Source organism: Mollisia scopiformis, assembly GCF_001500285.1.
Source record: "Mollisia scopiformis unplaced genomic scaffold LY89scaffold_6, whole genome shotgun sequence".
In the NCBI taxonomy this organism is placed as follows: domain Eukaryota; kingdom Fungi; phylum Ascomycota; class Leotiomycetes; order Helotiales; family Mollisiaceae; genus Mollisia; species Mollisia scopiformis.
This window is the reverse complement of record NW_017263586.1, coordinates 680,670-696,163: the sequence shown is the minus strand read 5'-3', so window position 1 is coordinate 696,163 and position 15,494 is coordinate 680,670. Positions and strand designations below refer to the sequence as shown.

Sequence of the window (15,494 nt, the reverse complement as noted above, 5' to 3'; positions counted from 1 at the left end):
GCAGCTGTCATAGAGCCCCCTAGGTTTGTCAGATGGACAGAGGGCTGCGAGCCGGTCTCAATCATAAGCAGTGGTTTTTAAAAGCATCTCTAATTTCCCGAGCGGTTGGACTCATTCTTTCCTCGCAGATTTCTCCGGCGGATCAAAATGTTTGATGTGTCGCTCCTTCCTAGAAACATTCCCAGAACCTATCCTTCGTCATCAATTCTCTGAAACCAAATCAAACCAAACCAAATCCTCGACAACGAGGTCTTCCGACCGAGCTTTGACTCGGAATATTGTTAATCTTCTCAATTCACATATCCTAGATGTCCTAAAATGTCTTCTCAACCCACCCCAGTCCTCCAAATCGATCATCCTTCCTCACGGGAACTATCGCCTGCGGACAGGTCAAGCCTTGAGGATACATACTTCTCTTCAAAACCTGCGAAAAAAAGACGAAATGCTAGCCCTGGAGCTTTAAGTTTACCTCAAACACCATCTGTTCCGTTTACTCTAGTCAAGACTCCACCACCCAACGAGCAGCCCAGACAGAATGACGACTACTTCTCGCCGCCACCACAACGCGTGACACGGACAGCCACGCCGTCAGACAATGCTTCAAACATATATTCCAGTTCTCTCAGCCCGTCTGGCGGATCGTTTCACTCATCAGACATAGGGCGCACTACTTGTAGTGGAAGCAGCAGCGAATTTCTGACACCTCCTCTCTTCCAAGGCGATAACGATAATCCCCCATACAAGGTTCGTCGGGGAAGTACGACTAGCTTGACGATGATCAAAAAGTTACGAAGAGCCAATACAATGCCTTATGACAAGGAAGCAAAAAAGAAAGTGAAGAGACAGCACAGCAAACGGCATAAGTGCAGACACCGCAAAGTCACGATGGACGAACATCGAAGTCAATCGCACTGGTGGCTGCCAGGATGCCAAGTGGTACCGACAGCTCCACGAGGTCAGAAAGATATGTGTGAAGGGCATGGCGGTCATCATACAAAGTCAAAACTCCGCAATGCCGATACGAGTGACCGTTTGACCATTAGTATGACGCCCAAGCTTAAGACCACATCTGCTAGAAGATGGAGCTCAGTTGAGATTGGTGCTCATCAAATCATATCCGAATTGACTTCGACACTACCACCAGTGTCTTCAGCGGTATTGGCGAGTCCAACGTCGGAAGATGCCACAATCATTCAACCATTCGACCCACGTTTTAGGAGTTCGACATTCACTCGCGGAGCGGTAGACAATGACATTGTTCGTACCGTACGAGAAAGACTGGCTCTTCGAAGAATTCCATCTGCGCAACTCAAGACTCCTGCATCTATCACCTTGAGGAGAGCGAGTGTGTTGAGTTCTCGGTCTGGCACAAGTCAAACCCCGAGTACCTTTCTGAAATCAGAGGAACCATCCGGTGGAAGCACGCCCTTAGCAAGGCTGCAAGGACTCCTGAAACAGAGGCGTCCATCCGCATATCTTATCACGAGCCAAGACATCGAATCTATCACTGAATTGATCGAAGAGAATCTGAAACGAAAATACGGAAAGAAATTGTATACGAAAAGCACGAACTCATCATCCGCGGGCAGCGGATCTCCTAGTATCACTAGCAAAGGAGTTGTTATACCACCAAGCTTCCCAGATCTGGGAGTCACTGTTGCCGAAGCCCAAACTAGATCCGGCCCATTTGACTATCTTCAGGTAGTTCCCGTGCGTAAGGCTCGTAACATTCTAACACGAGTGGCCTCTCAACGTAGTGTGCATGAAGTCATTTGGCAAGGAGGGTCGCCCAACAGCCCGAGTTCTACAACGGAAGAGGAAGAGTTAAAGCGATCTCCTTACTGTGAATGTTCTCAAGGATTCGGTATGCCTCGAGACATGTTTCAACATCACGAATGCAAGCCATCACGGAATTTCTCCACCACAGGGGATAGGAGTGATGCTTTTGATCCGAAAAACGCGAATGCTTCAATCAACGAATGGTCATCACGGACGGAGCAGATTGACATCCCTCTCGTCGTAACTTCTTCAGATTCGGAGTCAAACGACATATCAGCATCAAATACGAACCATTTCGGTCATATTGCACAGAGAGAGAGAGTTCCGGTAGAGGGTCGGGCAAGTTTAACTCCCAAAAGTCGATCGAAACACAAAATACGACCGGTCCCAAGACCAGCGGCGTCAGATAGCAATTTGCACAAATCTAGGTCCAGAGGAATGACACTTGAAGACGTCGTGTCCTTTCCCCCTCTTCCGCCAAGGAAGACTACAGAAGAATGGTATTCTCCTCTTCCAGAAATGATCACAACGCCACCCCTGACGGCTGCTCGTTCTCTCTACGACCTTGGATTAGATGCATATTCCGGACCGCGATCATCCAAATCTGTCACTCCTAAAGCATCACAAGCGTGTCTTCACCGATCTGCTGATTTATCATCGCCCAGTACACTCTCACCTGCCAGGAGTATAGAGTTCAGACCTAGTTTTGATCTACGAAAGAAAAGCTCAGCCAAGGGGAACGCAACAATTGGACCAGTATCACAGTTGGACAGCGCAGAGTCTAATAAAGGAGTTGACATGCGCAAGAAGAGTATCGTCAAGGATCATCCAACGGCGTTACCTCGTGCAGGTGATCTCAGTAAAATGGGTTCTGCGATTGGTAGCCATGGTCACGAACGAAGACGAAGTTCAGCCGTACCAGCGCAGAAAGTTCAACGTGTGCGAACTATTGACAACGTACACAAGGGAGAGCGAGAGGTTCCAAGTAGCAAGTGGCGACGTCCATCAGTCTGTCCCCCAAGGAAGCCATCGAGTCCGGGGACTGCTGATGAATCCAAGGATTCACGACCACCGTCGCCAGCAAATACAGCGCGAAAATTCGGAGCTGGATTCTTCGACCGTATGAGTCTGGTCAGAGACCGAAGCCCGCCACAGCCAAAGATAGATCTTGTCGGTATCTACGGACAGCTGACGGGCACGAAACGAGCACATACTCTCAGGGACCCTTGTCTGCTTGAAAGTGGACCTTGCGAGCCTCATGATTGTGATGATTGCGATCGAGATCCAAGAAATCCGAGTGTGGACTGGATTGGTTGAGTATGGAAAGAAGCATGGAGATAGTTGATTAGATCGGGTCGTTGCAGAATGACGGGGCTTTAGGTATTGAATAGCAAGTCTATCGTTACACAGAATGTCAAATAACTAGATGGACATACTGTTCCGATTATATGTACTGTGTCTTCAAACGTGATGTAGCTTACTGCAAGTGACAAATATAGGCAAAATTCAGGCACTTGCCGGGAATTTTCAAGTGTAACTTCCCTAGGTAGGCAGAGAAGGTAACAGAAGGCGAACACAGTAGCAAACTTTTCATATTTACAAACATGTATCATTACGGACGAGACATCTCTGGGTATTATGTTATATTTTCGACCTAGAAAGACTTCAGGTTTCTTCATCATCAGAATCAGCAAACATATCCACGGCCCGTGGTCTTCTCCTCGCTGCACCAGCAGGCATACTATCCACTTTAGCAGGTGTCTTTTCTTCAGATACAGGTCTGTCCAATTGCGGCGACGCGGGCTGAGAATCCTCTTTCATAGGCTCCCCGTCCATATCCTCGTCTTCCATCATTGGTTCACCATCTATATCCTCATCCTCAACCATCGGCTCACCATCAACATCTTCATCTTCAGCCATAGGCTCACCATCTACATCTTCTTCCTCGATCGCAGCCTCTTCTTGTTGCGCCTCAACGGCTTTCCATCGACTCTTGCTCTTTTCCTTTTCTCGCTCCTCCTCCTCTTCTTTCTTCTTTGCGTCGTTTTCCTCTTCGGCTGTGAGAGGTGGGTTGTTGAATACGTTGACAAACCACTCTTGGCTTTCTTGCGGGAATACACACCAGCCTTCCCATAAGCTTAAGATGTTCGCTACACTTCTTTTCCATTTCTCGGCTCGGAGACGGCCCCAGTTCATTCTTCGCTCCATTCTTCCGAGGTTTTCGAAGACGTGTTTTTGCTTCAGTGCGGTTTCGAAGAGTTGCCGGTACCGCCAGGCGTGTCGGACTCCACTTGTGGATGAAGATGACAGGATGTCGGAGATGAGGTAGACGCCGATGAGACTTGCGGAACTGGTGTCTTCGTCTTCGTCTTCGGCTGCGTCGTCGCCACTCGTGTCTTTTTCTTTCCGGCGGTCTGGGTTGGCGGATGTGTAGGCAAATGGCTTTTCGATGTTGGAGATTATCATGGCGACTACTTCGTCTGCTCCTCGTCCGGCGTGAGATATTGCAAACGCAGTAACGCGAGCTACGTCTCCTTTCCGAAGTTGGCCTGTGCTTGTTGGTAGACGTGCGAGAAGGTGTGTAAGTTTTGCTTTCTTGAGCGGATTGAGATAGGCCTTTCCGTCATCTGCCAAGGCGTTTGGATCTGGTGGTCCTCCGGCTTGATTCTGTCGTCGAGCTCCCTCGTCTCCGGAGTCTTCGTCATCTGATGAGTTGTATTCGGAATCTGAGACAAACTCGTCGAGACGGGTTGTGTACTCGTAGGTTAATGGTTGATCCGGAGATTTCCAGGCTGACGAGCCTTCAAATAATGGCAAATATTTGCCCTTTCCTCTCTGAGTTGAGGATCCAGTGAGTACTTCCCATAAGCGCCATCGGTACCATACACCACCTGTACTTCTGGGATCCCAGAGCCAAGCCCACTTCTCTTCACGTTGGACGTCGGGTCTACTCATGAGTAGGGCTTCGAATTCAGGGCCGTGGGTAAGTAATGATTCGATAACTTTATGAATTAGCTTCAATTCTTTGATATCTCGTGGTGCTTGGACGGGAACTTGTAGCAATTGACCGCCTCGAGGCAGCTGTCCTGGTCCTGATGGCGCATACGAGGTTGGCGGGGCGAATTCTCTCTGATGAACTGGTGGAGCGTGGCCTCTGCCTGCTGGAGCTAGATCAACCGCCTTTGCTCCAAAAGGCTGAGAAGCCATGGATGTGCCAAGAGCTGGAACTGAAGCAGAACTCGATATAGCTGCCGAAGACAAATGTCGATGGAGGTTTAGATAGTATCCATATCCAAGGTACTTATTCTGTAGACTATTGACTGTGGCATCGATGTCATTCCCAGCTGTATCTTTTGCTAAAGTAACAATCGCAGACATGCTCTTTCGCTCCATGTATACGCCTGGTCCAGAGGGTGGTAATATCCTGACTGCATCGACTGTCAAATTACTAGGAAGGAGAGCCTTGATAACAGCAGGCGAAGTTCCTGGCGGGAGTGAAGCAAGTCTCAACGTAGGTTTCGCAACTGCTCTATCCTCCTCCCTCCCTCCACTGCCTGCCCTTTCATCTTCGTCGTCGGACAGGTTGAGCGGTCGCTTCGAAGGTCTCTCGTCATGATCGTAGTCGTCGAAAGCTAACAATCCTCGATCATTATTCCTCGAACCCTGCTGAAACCCATCAAACGTTCTCTTCTTATTCAAGCTCTGCGGAGGCGGTCCTAAGCTTCCTGGCCCACTCCCAACACCTCTTCGATCCCTATCTCCAGGCGTACCAAATCCTCTCCCACCCACAGGTCCACTCGGAGGTCCATTGTTAAAATGTCGTTTTGGCGGCGCACCACTGAATCCTCCATATCTCGGTCCCTCATTGCCTCCAAAGCCCGACTTCACAGGAGCCTCGTCTTCGTCATCGAAACTTTTGACAAAATCTTCGTAGACGGCCTTAGTTTCTGCTTCTTCCCGAAGGCGTTTGGCTTCTGCTTCTGCCTTCTGGCGCTCGAAGAGTGATTTCTTCGTTGGTGCTTGCAGCTTGTTTTCAACGTCTGGGAATTCCACGATTTTCTTTTCGGATGCCATTGTTACATCTCGTATGCGATTAGTGGGACTTGTTTGTCGAAGAATTTGCGACTGGGCGGTAGTTGGTGTAGGAAAGTGGAGAAGTTCTGAGAGCTGTCGCGACAAGATGAGGTGTTCGCGATTGAGGCTCGGCTTCGACCTCGCTAATCCTTTTTTGGTCAGTGTTCACCACACACCTAGGTACTAGGTACCTCGGTCTTTAATGCACAAGTTTTGCGAAATCGTACACCTGTGAATAACGAGGCTTGAATGACGGGCAAAAGCTGCCTTACCATGCATCAATGATGGAGCTAGAGAACTCCACAATGATGCAGAAAGTTTTCCATTGGTGCATAAGGCTCTGGATTCACTTGAACAAATCCTTAGATTCTGAATCACGGGCTCTGGAAGCTTGAGATCTCTTCCTATATATACTCGGCTTCGGCGATCTTCTTTTCTTCTTTCTTCTCAACAATATTTTTTCAGTGGCTGCCGTGACAATGTCCTGTGTTTGGTAACACTTTGCTTGGGCTACGTGCTTCTAATTGCTTGAAGCTTCGCACTGAAGTTTTAAGGATTAGTTCTGAGGCTCAAGACTTGGTTCTATTTCAATTGCAGAAGATAGGGGTTTGGTGTTGTTCTCAAGGAGTTTATTGTTGTTAAGTTGCCTTAGTTTCTACCAACAACCGGCTGAATGATCTTCTTGACAACAGTAAGAATGGTGACAACAAGCTCACGCAAACCACACTGAAAGGACATTCATGTTACGTCTTGACGAAGCATATCTACTCTTTGAGAAGTGAGAGTAATGGTCGCCATGGCCCGGGCAGCAAGACATGTGTAGAGTGCCCGGGCCATGTGTAGAGGTGATAATTCCAGAATCAGATGTTGCTGTCTAGAAGTTCGAAAAGTAGATTCTTTATATACCTCGAAAACAACTCGAATCAAAAGGGTGAATTTTGTGAGTTTAGGTGAATTTGCAACACGTATAAACCCATCCACCGTCCAACAGCTCTCCTCAAAATCTATATAAACCCCGACCGCCCGAAGTTTCTCCGGATTCTTTAGCAATATTCGAACGCCAAAAAAAGATCCTCAGTGGGAGGTGCCAGGTGCCAGGTGCAGGTGTTGTGGAGAGGAGAGGACTTTTCATGTTGGTAAATAGGTTGGCAAATATTCCGAGGTGATAGTAAAGTAATGTTATCGACTAATGGGTGTTATCAACTAGTGGTTGTTGTCAACTAGTGGCTATTGTTAACTAACAGTTGTTGTCAACTGATTATTGTTGTGACAGCACGTTCGAGCGTTGTACTTCTGATTCACTGTTTAGTTTTCGGCGTTAAAAGGTGAATTAGAAAGAGACACAGTACGATAGTTCTGATTCACTTTGGTTTTCGAGCTTTAGTGTGAGCGACTCATCGACGTTCTGCGACGTATAAAAGAAAGACTGCGACACGGTTGGTTTCCTTTGTCAAACACAAGTTCTCTAGCTGTCTCCGCTCCATGGCTTGGGTTCTTGGGGCCGGGTTGGAGTTGCCAAATTTTATGTGACTTACACTCACAGGCATACAAAGTTATTTTTTGCTAACAGACAAACTAAAGTTATTGTTGTCAATACAATGCTTGCTGTCTCATCAGCTCATTTTCGTCTGGCCGTATTCTTGTCGTTGGTTCTAATGCAATTGTTAATTAAAGAACCACCAGCTGTCCAAAGCAGGTCAGATCCCAGTGTATTCACCTCCTCACAATTGCTTTAATTTCAACAGTCGCTTTCTGTTCAAAAGCGCTCTCATTTATTTCTTATAATTCTAGCAATTATGTGCCCATGCTTTGATATTCCAAAAATCCCGATTATTATTGCCAGTAGTTTTCTTGCTGACATCTCAAATAACAGGGAAGCTTTCTTTATAGCTAAGGGTAAATGTTGCAAGTTCGAGCGAAATATAGAACTGTGCACGTCGAGTAGCAGTACTTGAGAATATTCTATAGAAGCATAATTGTTGTCCTTGAGTGAATGAATATGTAGAGACTTTTTGAATCATTGTAGATAAATGAGTTACGATCCCTGCACCTCTCAGCAAGAGGGACTTCGCAGTTCCAAAATTAGATAAAGAATGAATATAATCGAAAACGACATACAGTATTCACATCTCCCTATGATTCTAGATAGTTTCAGGAGAATCATAGAATCATCCGCAACCTTTCCTTCCAGGCCACAGTCACAAGCTCTGATCGTACCTTCCAAAGCTCGCCTATGCACCCCTGGAATTCCTGAACAAAGATCCATCCCATCCTTCCTTCCAAATCTTCCAACCTCCTCACTCTCTTCCAACTATTCTTCCTTCAGCATCTTCAAAATACTCTCTTCAATCTCGTATCCATTAACACTTGTACCACATTCGCTAACCCGCAAAACACCACGACCCTGCCGCACTTCCGACGACATGCGCCAAAACCCAAAGCACGCCCTTCAAATACCCCACCATGAACCCCACTTTCGACAAGAACTTGACGACTGGCAAGCTAGACCGGTGTCGCATCGTTTGATTTCATTTTCTTTCTCATTTCACTCGATATTTAGTCGAGCTTGTTTTGTATATAATCTTTGGTTCCCTTCAGTCAAGATCTTCACTGCTTGGGAGTGCTACACAGCTATTGTTGCGCAGATTTCTTCTTTCTCAATTTGGTTCTCTTAGAGTTTTCTAGTTTGATTATTATATATAGAGGATGGAGAAACCACCATCCTCGATCCTCATCCTAGGCCATGGCGTCTTTGGCCTCTCGACAGCTCTGTCGCTTTCTCTACGGCCCTCCTTCAAACACACCAAAATCACTCTTCTAGACCGTTCACCATTCCCTTCTCCAGATGGCTCCTCGATAGATACTTCTCGCATTATCCGCTCCGATTATTCGGACCCTGCATATGCCAAGATGGGAGCTGAAGCCATGGAAACTTGGCGCTCTTCATCCTCATCTAGCACACAGCAAGCTGGCGTTGCAAAAGTGCTAGCTGGGCTAGGAGAAGAGGGACGGTATACGGAAAGTGGGTTAGTACTGGTATGTGACAAGGGGAAGCAGGGAGAAGAATACGTTCGAGGGAGCTTCGAGAATATGATTGAGATGGGATCGGAGAAGCAGAAAGTCAAAGAGTTGAAAGATAGAAGGGAAATAGACAAGGAGATGGGGACTGGAGGCGGAAACGGGGATTGGGGATACATCAACACGAGTTCTGGCTGGGCAGACGCAGAAGCCGGCATGAGGTTCCTAAGGAAGAAAGTCGAAGCCTTAAACCGAGTTACCTTCCTCCAAGGGGAAGCCGTTTCCCTCTTATACTCTCCCTCCACCTCCAACAAGAAGAAGAAAATCGCAGGCGTCAAACTATCCACAGGCCAAGAAATCACATCAGACCTCACCATCCTCGCAACAGGCGCCTGGACAGGAACTCTGATCGACCTCCGCGGCCGCGCCACAGCAACAGGCCAAGTCCTCTGCTACCTGCCCCTTACACCCACCGAACAGCAATCTTTCAGCCGCGCCCCCGTCCTCCTCAACATGTCCACAGGAATGTTCATCATCCCACCCTCTCCGGACCCTTCGAAACCCTCCCTAAAAATAGCCCGCCACGGCTACGGATACAGCAACCCCCTCTCCCTCCCCAACCCATCCTCCCCCGCCCAAAAAATCAGCATCTCCACACCCCGCACCACACGCGATGACCCTACCCTCCAAGTACCCCTCGAGGGCCAACTCGCCTGTCGCGCCGCGTTAAGAGAAATGATACCCTCCCTAGCAGAAAGACCGTTTACGGCGAGCAAGATATGTTGGTATACGGATACGCCGAAGGGCGAGTTTCTGATCACGTATCATCCGCAGATGGAGGGTGTTTTTCTGGCGACGGGGGGAAGTGGACATGGGTATAAGTTCTTGCCTGTTATTGGGGAGCGGGTCGTGGATGTGCTTGAGGGGAGGGGGAAGGGGGTTGAGGAGTTTGGGGGGAAGTGGGGATGGCCTAGTGAAGTTGTGGAGGATGTGGTTACGGAGGATGGGTCGAGGGGAGGGAGGCCGGGGATGGTGTTGGAGAGGGAGTTGAGGAGGAAGGAGGGGAGTAAGTTATAAATACTGGGTCACATATCACAGCAGCATGAAGAGACGGAGAGGTATTATCTATCGTGTTGAATTAGTCTATCGCAATGAGACCTAATCGACGACAGCCCGTGCAGAAACCACTGTCATCGTTCGCAGAAAGAGATAAAATCCATCCACTACTAGCAATCCAGCAGAGCCATGCATGCATGCGTGCAAATGTAAAATGCAAATGCCAATTCTCGCAAACGGGGACTGCCTCCACGACGATGTGTATGGCCAGCTACCATGATCTCATCTACCATGAAGCTGCCATGAAAAAAAAACAAGCATTACAAATCCCCTGATATCTTGCCTTGCCATAAGGAAGGATCAGAAGAGGGAGAAGGGGGGTGTGTGAGTGACCAACGAGCCATTAACTCTGCGATCGATCGATCCATGATGGGAAAAGTCAGAAATGCAATTAGGACGGCATCTTCGACCTGCGCACATGCCATCGCCGTATCGGTGTGGGTGTGCAATCTATGTTCTTTCGAAAAAGGGACAACATGCTAAAAGGATCAAATGTGGAGCCGTCTTGACTCTTTCCCCAGTAACGCCAGTGCAATGCAGTATGATCGTAGGCGACTGATGACTACCTCGAGACGATATGTTTTGTCAGGAGGGTGTGTGGGAGTCGTCATCAGAAGCAGGAGCTTTTTGTGAAAATTCGTGAAATCGTAATCGACAATACTTGTACAAGTTGAAGAGGGTATGGTGGTACATCGCGGGAGGGTGAATGATCAAGCCGCTGATGCAGATCTTGGCCAGGCCAGATCAGACTTTCTTGAAGTCTCGAGTCAAGTTAGCACGAGTCGGGTTGAAGGTGAGTAAGTACAACATACCTTGAAGCACCGGGTAGATCATTTCAAAGGCTTGATAAATCTCTTCTCGGACCTTGGCTCCGGTCAAGACAATCTTGCCACTAACGAAGATCAAGAGCACAATCTTGGGCTTGATCATACGGTAGATGAGACCCGGGAACAACTCTGGCTCGTAAGAGCTGAAGTTGTGATGGCGTGACGCAAGACCTTCCAAACGAATGGGGAACTTGATGTCGCAAGAGCCGACGATGTTCTGGATCTTGAAGTCGGTGAACTTGGCGTTGAAACCGAGCTTCTGGATAATACGAGCATACTTTCGTGATGCAAGCTTCGAATCATCTTCGGACTTGGCGCCAGTCACAACCATCTTGCCCGAGGCGAAGATCAGAGCCGTGGTCTTGGGTTCACGGATACGCATGATGACAGCCGCAAAACGCTGGGAAGGTTAGTCAGAACAGAAAGGAAGAACAGTCCTAAGAGTCAGCAAGTACCTTTGGGTTGTATTCTGCGTTTCTCGCATGAAGGGCGATCGTCTTGAGGTCCAAACGACAATCGAGATTGACGGTGGCAACGATATTTCTTTACATACGAGATAAGCCCCACGTATTAGATGATGGAGCACAAAGGGTTATACATACTGCAAGGTAGGAACGATACCGCTCACACCCGTCGACGTAGCGCCAGGAGTCGCAGCTGGGGTCGCGGGAGTCACCCCGTTACCAGACTGGCCTTGACCTTGCTGCTGTTGACTACCGTTCATCTGCCCGTTTCTCTGACCATTTTGCTTATCAGCCTCGGTGGGAGGAGTCAATTCACCAGCGCCACCTGGGAAGGAGAGGGAACCGGGAGCGATGAAGGTCTTTGCCTGCGCGGCGTTGGACGGATGTGTTTGGATTTGATCCATCTTGAGAGAGATCGAGGGTGGGTTGAAGATCGAGAAGATCGAAGGTGGAGAGCAAGTCTATGGGAGGAGTACTGTCAGATCGATGTACTTGAGTGTTTTGTATGCGCGCTTGACGTTCGAGAGCGTTTGATGGCGACTCGACGTCGAAGTTGCGAAGAGGATGTATGAGGTAGAGGAGTGGAAGGTGGGGTGGGAGTTTTTATAGTCTTTGTTTGCCGAGGGAAGATGAAGCCGTACCGTTTGTGGGAGAAGAACAACTCAATGTCTCCCCTACAGTCGCTGCTCGACGAAGGTAATGTGTGTGTGCGGAAGTCGACCTGATCGATCGCGACCGACGACAGTATTAAGTATTGTGTGTAAAGAACTCTCGGGTTGTGCGAAGTCCTTTGAGGCGCAAGTCTATGCGACGCGACAATGACGATGACCGATCGAAGAAGAGCGGATCGCGACGGAAAAAACCCTGATAAACAAACCGGACTGAGCGGTGCGATTCACCTGATGCAATGAATGTATTGAGCAGGGCACTGTTATTCACGGTGCGCTGTCGAGATGCGGAAGATGAAGTTGTTTTGAATGGAGAGAGATGGGAGACGGATGATGAGAAATGGTTGTGGGTGTGGGGAAAAACCAGGCAGGGTACCAGATTTCACAAGCGCAGGCGGAAGGAGATCGCAAAGGCAGGTGCGAGGGCCGCACTATTTATCTACGCAGCCAGGCCGAGTGGCTGCCTCATTATGAGCCTGAGGCTGCAACGCTAGCACCCCTAGCGACTTAGTGGCTCTTTCTCTTTTCCATAGCGCGGTCTGTGCTCCAATCAACAGGCTCGATCAGCCCCCTTATTCGTGTCAACCTGGTCTTAAAACTTCAGGAGAAGATAACGAACCCGTGCGCCGTCCCGAAGAGAATAGGGGGCATGTCGTCGCATTTGTTCACTCGCTCATTTGCATCGACATCATCATCATCATGAACCCTCTCATCAGGAAAAGATGTGGTCAAAGATTTCATTCACGCTCACGCCTTGGATGCACGAAGAAGGCAGGCAATAATGACTGTCCCCATCACAAAGGTGGCGGTCGCGAACTCATTCACTCGCCACCCGACAAAGGAATCCTGGGATGTTGAGCCCGAAAAAAAGCGATGAACCCACCATTCCATTCCATTTCATTCCTCTTCATCGCAGAGAAGACCAGGTGTCATTTCTACAGTACGATCCCTTCCCGTCGACGTTCCCTTTCACACCGAGTTACCACGACGACCTCCGATCATACACATGTCTCGAGCCTTGCGATACCCAGCTGCGACGAGGTATAAATATGGCATAATAAGGAGAAGGCTGAGGGCTGGATAATGCAGTAATTATGCACAGGTTGCAGATGAGTGCATATCCCAGCATAAGTTCAGCATAATCCCGGCGGGCGGATTTCATATTTCATATTTCATATCTTTGATACAGTATGACTCACACTCTTCTCGGCCGTGAGTGGCTGGGAAGGCGACACAGGAGTTGCCAGGCCCAATGCCAATGCCGAAAGGGGGCTGCATAAAACAGGGAAGCCGACGACTGGGGCTGGGATCAAGGTTTCAATGCAGTCTTCCAACCCCAGTCCAACTCTCTCTCTCGCCCTTTTCTCGCCCATCTTCCATCTTCGCCCAGTTCCAGTCCTCGCAGGCCGGGAGAAAAAGAAGAGAAGCAAACCAAAAATTAAGCCACCGAGCGTCTCTTGCGGCTGCCTAAACGCCACAATATACTTCCCATCACTCAAGACCAAGCAAAATAATCGATGCACTTTTTGCTTTCTTTGCACTCACCATGCGAGAACCTCTACTTCTTTTCTTCTCATCCTTCCATTATATATTATTATGTGGATTTGGTTTTGGTTGGGCATGCGACGATGGATCCGATGCTGCCACCCACCATCGCCCTCATAGCTTGGGATCGCCCCCAACTTCGCTTGCCAAGCGTCAGCACCGTTATCCCCGAGCCAGGCCAGGCCAGGCCAGCCTACCACTTACTCACTATCGATGCCATCACGATATCAGCAAAAAGGGTTACAGTACGGTACGGTACGGTACGGTACGGTACAGTACTCATTACACCACGAATCCACTATCCACTACTACCACCCACAATGATTCTCCGAGCCTCGTTCACCCCTCCTCCATCACCATGGAATCATTTTCATCCACCAGATCTCCATTCTTATCCTGCCCCGCATCGTATCTCAAACCGCGACGCGACGACATGAGAAATGATTGGAGGTCTTTGGGCCGCTCTCAAGCGCTTGGGGTCAAGGCTCTTGATGTCATTCACGTGTAAATCTTTTCAGGCCGAGAACCCATGAGGCTGACGACCTCGAAGCCGAGGATATGTCGCGCATACGAGTAGGTTACCCTTGTCAAGGTAAAGTTGTGTACTCGGACGATGCACCAATTAATTCTCTTGTGCGCTTGTTTCGTCCCAGCAGTTCATCATGACTCCATTCACATTTTCATTGGACACCGTGTTCACAGTCACACCAAGAGTCGGTCCACATTGCTGTGACAGCCTCGTCTCAACTGATGATTCAAGTCAAAAAGTGGACAGTCATCATGGAATTCTTCAGTCCTAGCCTGGCCTCTTATTCCGATCGTAGCGTTTATGCAAGAATAGGTACAAGGCTGAGGGAATCAGAGTCTTCAGCCAGATATGTCTGAATCCTATTGCTCCTTCGTGCATGCAAATGCAATAGCAAAAGGAATGTCTGACAACTAATATCAAAATAAAGGATCTGGACACACACGCGCGCGCCGTCTCGCGCAGGAATGTCGTGATGGTTGCTACTCGGTGAGCATCCTTGTGGCGCTCGAGGTGCGTCGATGGCGAGGCTGCAGCTCACCGGCGGCGCAGTCCATTTTGTTTCCATTTCAGTACCACCAAATTACAGCCTTGTTAGATTTCATTTAGCAAGGTCTAAGTTTGCGCCGCTGCTAATTCTAGCTCCAGTCCGTTATTTCTAATTACATACTTTGAACTTACTGGTGCACGTTCCTTTGAAATTTGCTGCTGTCCGTAGAACTTCAATTGTACTCTGTTCCAGACGAATGTTTGGTACTTTGTTGGATGTTCTACCCCAGCCTAGCTGTGCCTTATCACAACGTCAGACAATTTAAAAAAAAAATACAAGCAATGTATCGTCCATTGCACGATGCGGAAGCATTCACTCCTCCTTTTGCGTGGAAACACTCCGAACAGCACGTGATCTGAACCTGTAAGTAGGTCTCCAAGTTCTCATTCATTTTTTACTAGCTCCGTATTCTGCTCAATCTATTCTCATTCACTTCCACTTCCACTTACTTCGTGTTCAACTCAATCTATTCTCATTCACTTTCCACTTGCTTTGCGTTCTACTCAACTAGTTTCATGCTGTTGGTATATATATATACTGTATAAGCTGTCTAACTTCTCATATATTCTGCAACAGTTAAACGCCTACAAGAGTCAAACAACGCCGTTTCGGTCGTGTCGCGGGACGCACAATGATAGAGTGTAAACGTTCTCAGGACAAATTATCCTTTAGATACAGCTGTTCTCTTTCTGGCCATCTATCTATTTATCGTTAATAAGTTTGTTGTTGTCAACAATTGACATAAACTTTGCAGAGTTAAGACAACTACACGGTTTGATTCTATATCGTTCAAATTAACATACGAAAATAATATTGCTTTACAATTCTTGGAACAATACAAGTGGATTCATATTCAACAAACACTCAACTATGGAGAGTATGATAATGTCAGAAAAATGTGGACTCACTTTTACTTCTCGAAATACT

General features: G+C 48.1%; 5 protein-coding genes across 5 annotated transcripts; 3 read left to right on the top strand and 2 right to left on the bottom strand.

Annotated features, from left to right (window-relative positions):
* Positions 1 to 313: 313 nt before the first annotated feature.
* On the top strand, positions 314 to 3,174 carry LY89DRAFT_771376 (uncharacterized protein). The gene has a single exon (XM_018221884.1). It carries the CDS (start codon positions 319 to 321, stop codon positions 3,094 to 3,096), a length of 2,778 nt encoding a protein of 925 aa, XP_018074826.1. The 5' UTR covers positions 314 to 318; the 3' UTR covers positions 3,097 to 3,174.
* Positions 3,175 to 3,408: 234 nt separating this feature from the next.
* LY89DRAFT_610620 (uncharacterized protein) lies at positions 3,409 to 5,934 on the bottom strand. The gene has a single exon (XM_018210555.1). It carries the CDS (start codon positions 5,851 to 5,853, stop codon positions 3,445 to 3,447), a length of 2,409 nt encoding a protein of 802 aa, XP_018074825.1. The 5' UTR covers positions 5,854 to 5,934; the 3' UTR covers positions 3,409 to 3,444.
* Positions 5,935 to 8,149: 2,215 nt separating this feature from the next.
* Positions 8,150 to 10,084, top strand: LY89DRAFT_715859 (FAD dependent oxidoreductase; the record flags this gene model as incomplete). Its single annotated transcript, XM_018218230.1, has 2 exons — positions 8,150 to 9,937; positions 10,044 to 10,084. Exons 1-2 carry the CDS (start codon positions 8,560 to 8,562, stop codon positions 10,082 to 10,084), a joined length of 1,419 nt encoding a protein of 472 aa, XP_018074824.1. The 5' UTR covers positions 8,150 to 8,559.
* A 647-nt stretch (positions 10,085 to 10,731) lies between these two features.
* LY89DRAFT_695113 (putative TATA-box-binding protein) lies at positions 10,732 to 11,682 on the bottom strand (the record flags this gene model as incomplete). The annotated part of the gene is made up of 4 exons (XM_018216750.1): positions 10,732 to 10,748; positions 10,800 to 11,214; positions 11,270 to 11,357; positions 11,417 to 11,682. The coding sequence occupies 4 exons, from the start codon at positions 11,680 to 11,682 to the stop codon at positions 10,732 to 10,734; spliced, it is 786 nt and encodes a 261-aa protein (XP_018074823.1).
* Positions 11,683 to 13,248: 1,566 nt separating this feature from the next.
* On the top strand, positions 13,249 to 14,159 carry LY89DRAFT_444138 (uncharacterized protein). The gene has a single exon (XM_018207570.1). It carries the CDS (start codon positions 13,493 to 13,495, stop codon positions 13,997 to 13,999), a length of 507 nt encoding a protein of 168 aa, XP_018074822.1. The 5' UTR covers positions 13,249 to 13,492; the 3' UTR covers positions 14,000 to 14,159.
* The last annotated feature ends 1,335 nt before the right edge of the window (positions 14,160 to 15,494 follow it).

Bases quoted from the DNA above. Each gene is read 5' to 3' on its own strand.
- LY89DRAFT_444138 (XM_018207570.1), top strand. From the start codon at position 13,493: ATGCGAGAACCTCTACTTCTTTTCTTCTCATCCTTCCATTATATATTA.
- LY89DRAFT_610620 (XM_018210555.1), bottom strand. From the start codon at position 5,853: ATGGCATCCGAAAAGAAAATCGTGGAATTCCCAGACGTTGAAAACAAG.
- LY89DRAFT_771376 (XM_018221884.1), top strand. From the start codon at position 319: ATGTCTTCTCAACCCACCCCAGTCCTCCAAATCGATCATCCTTCCTCA.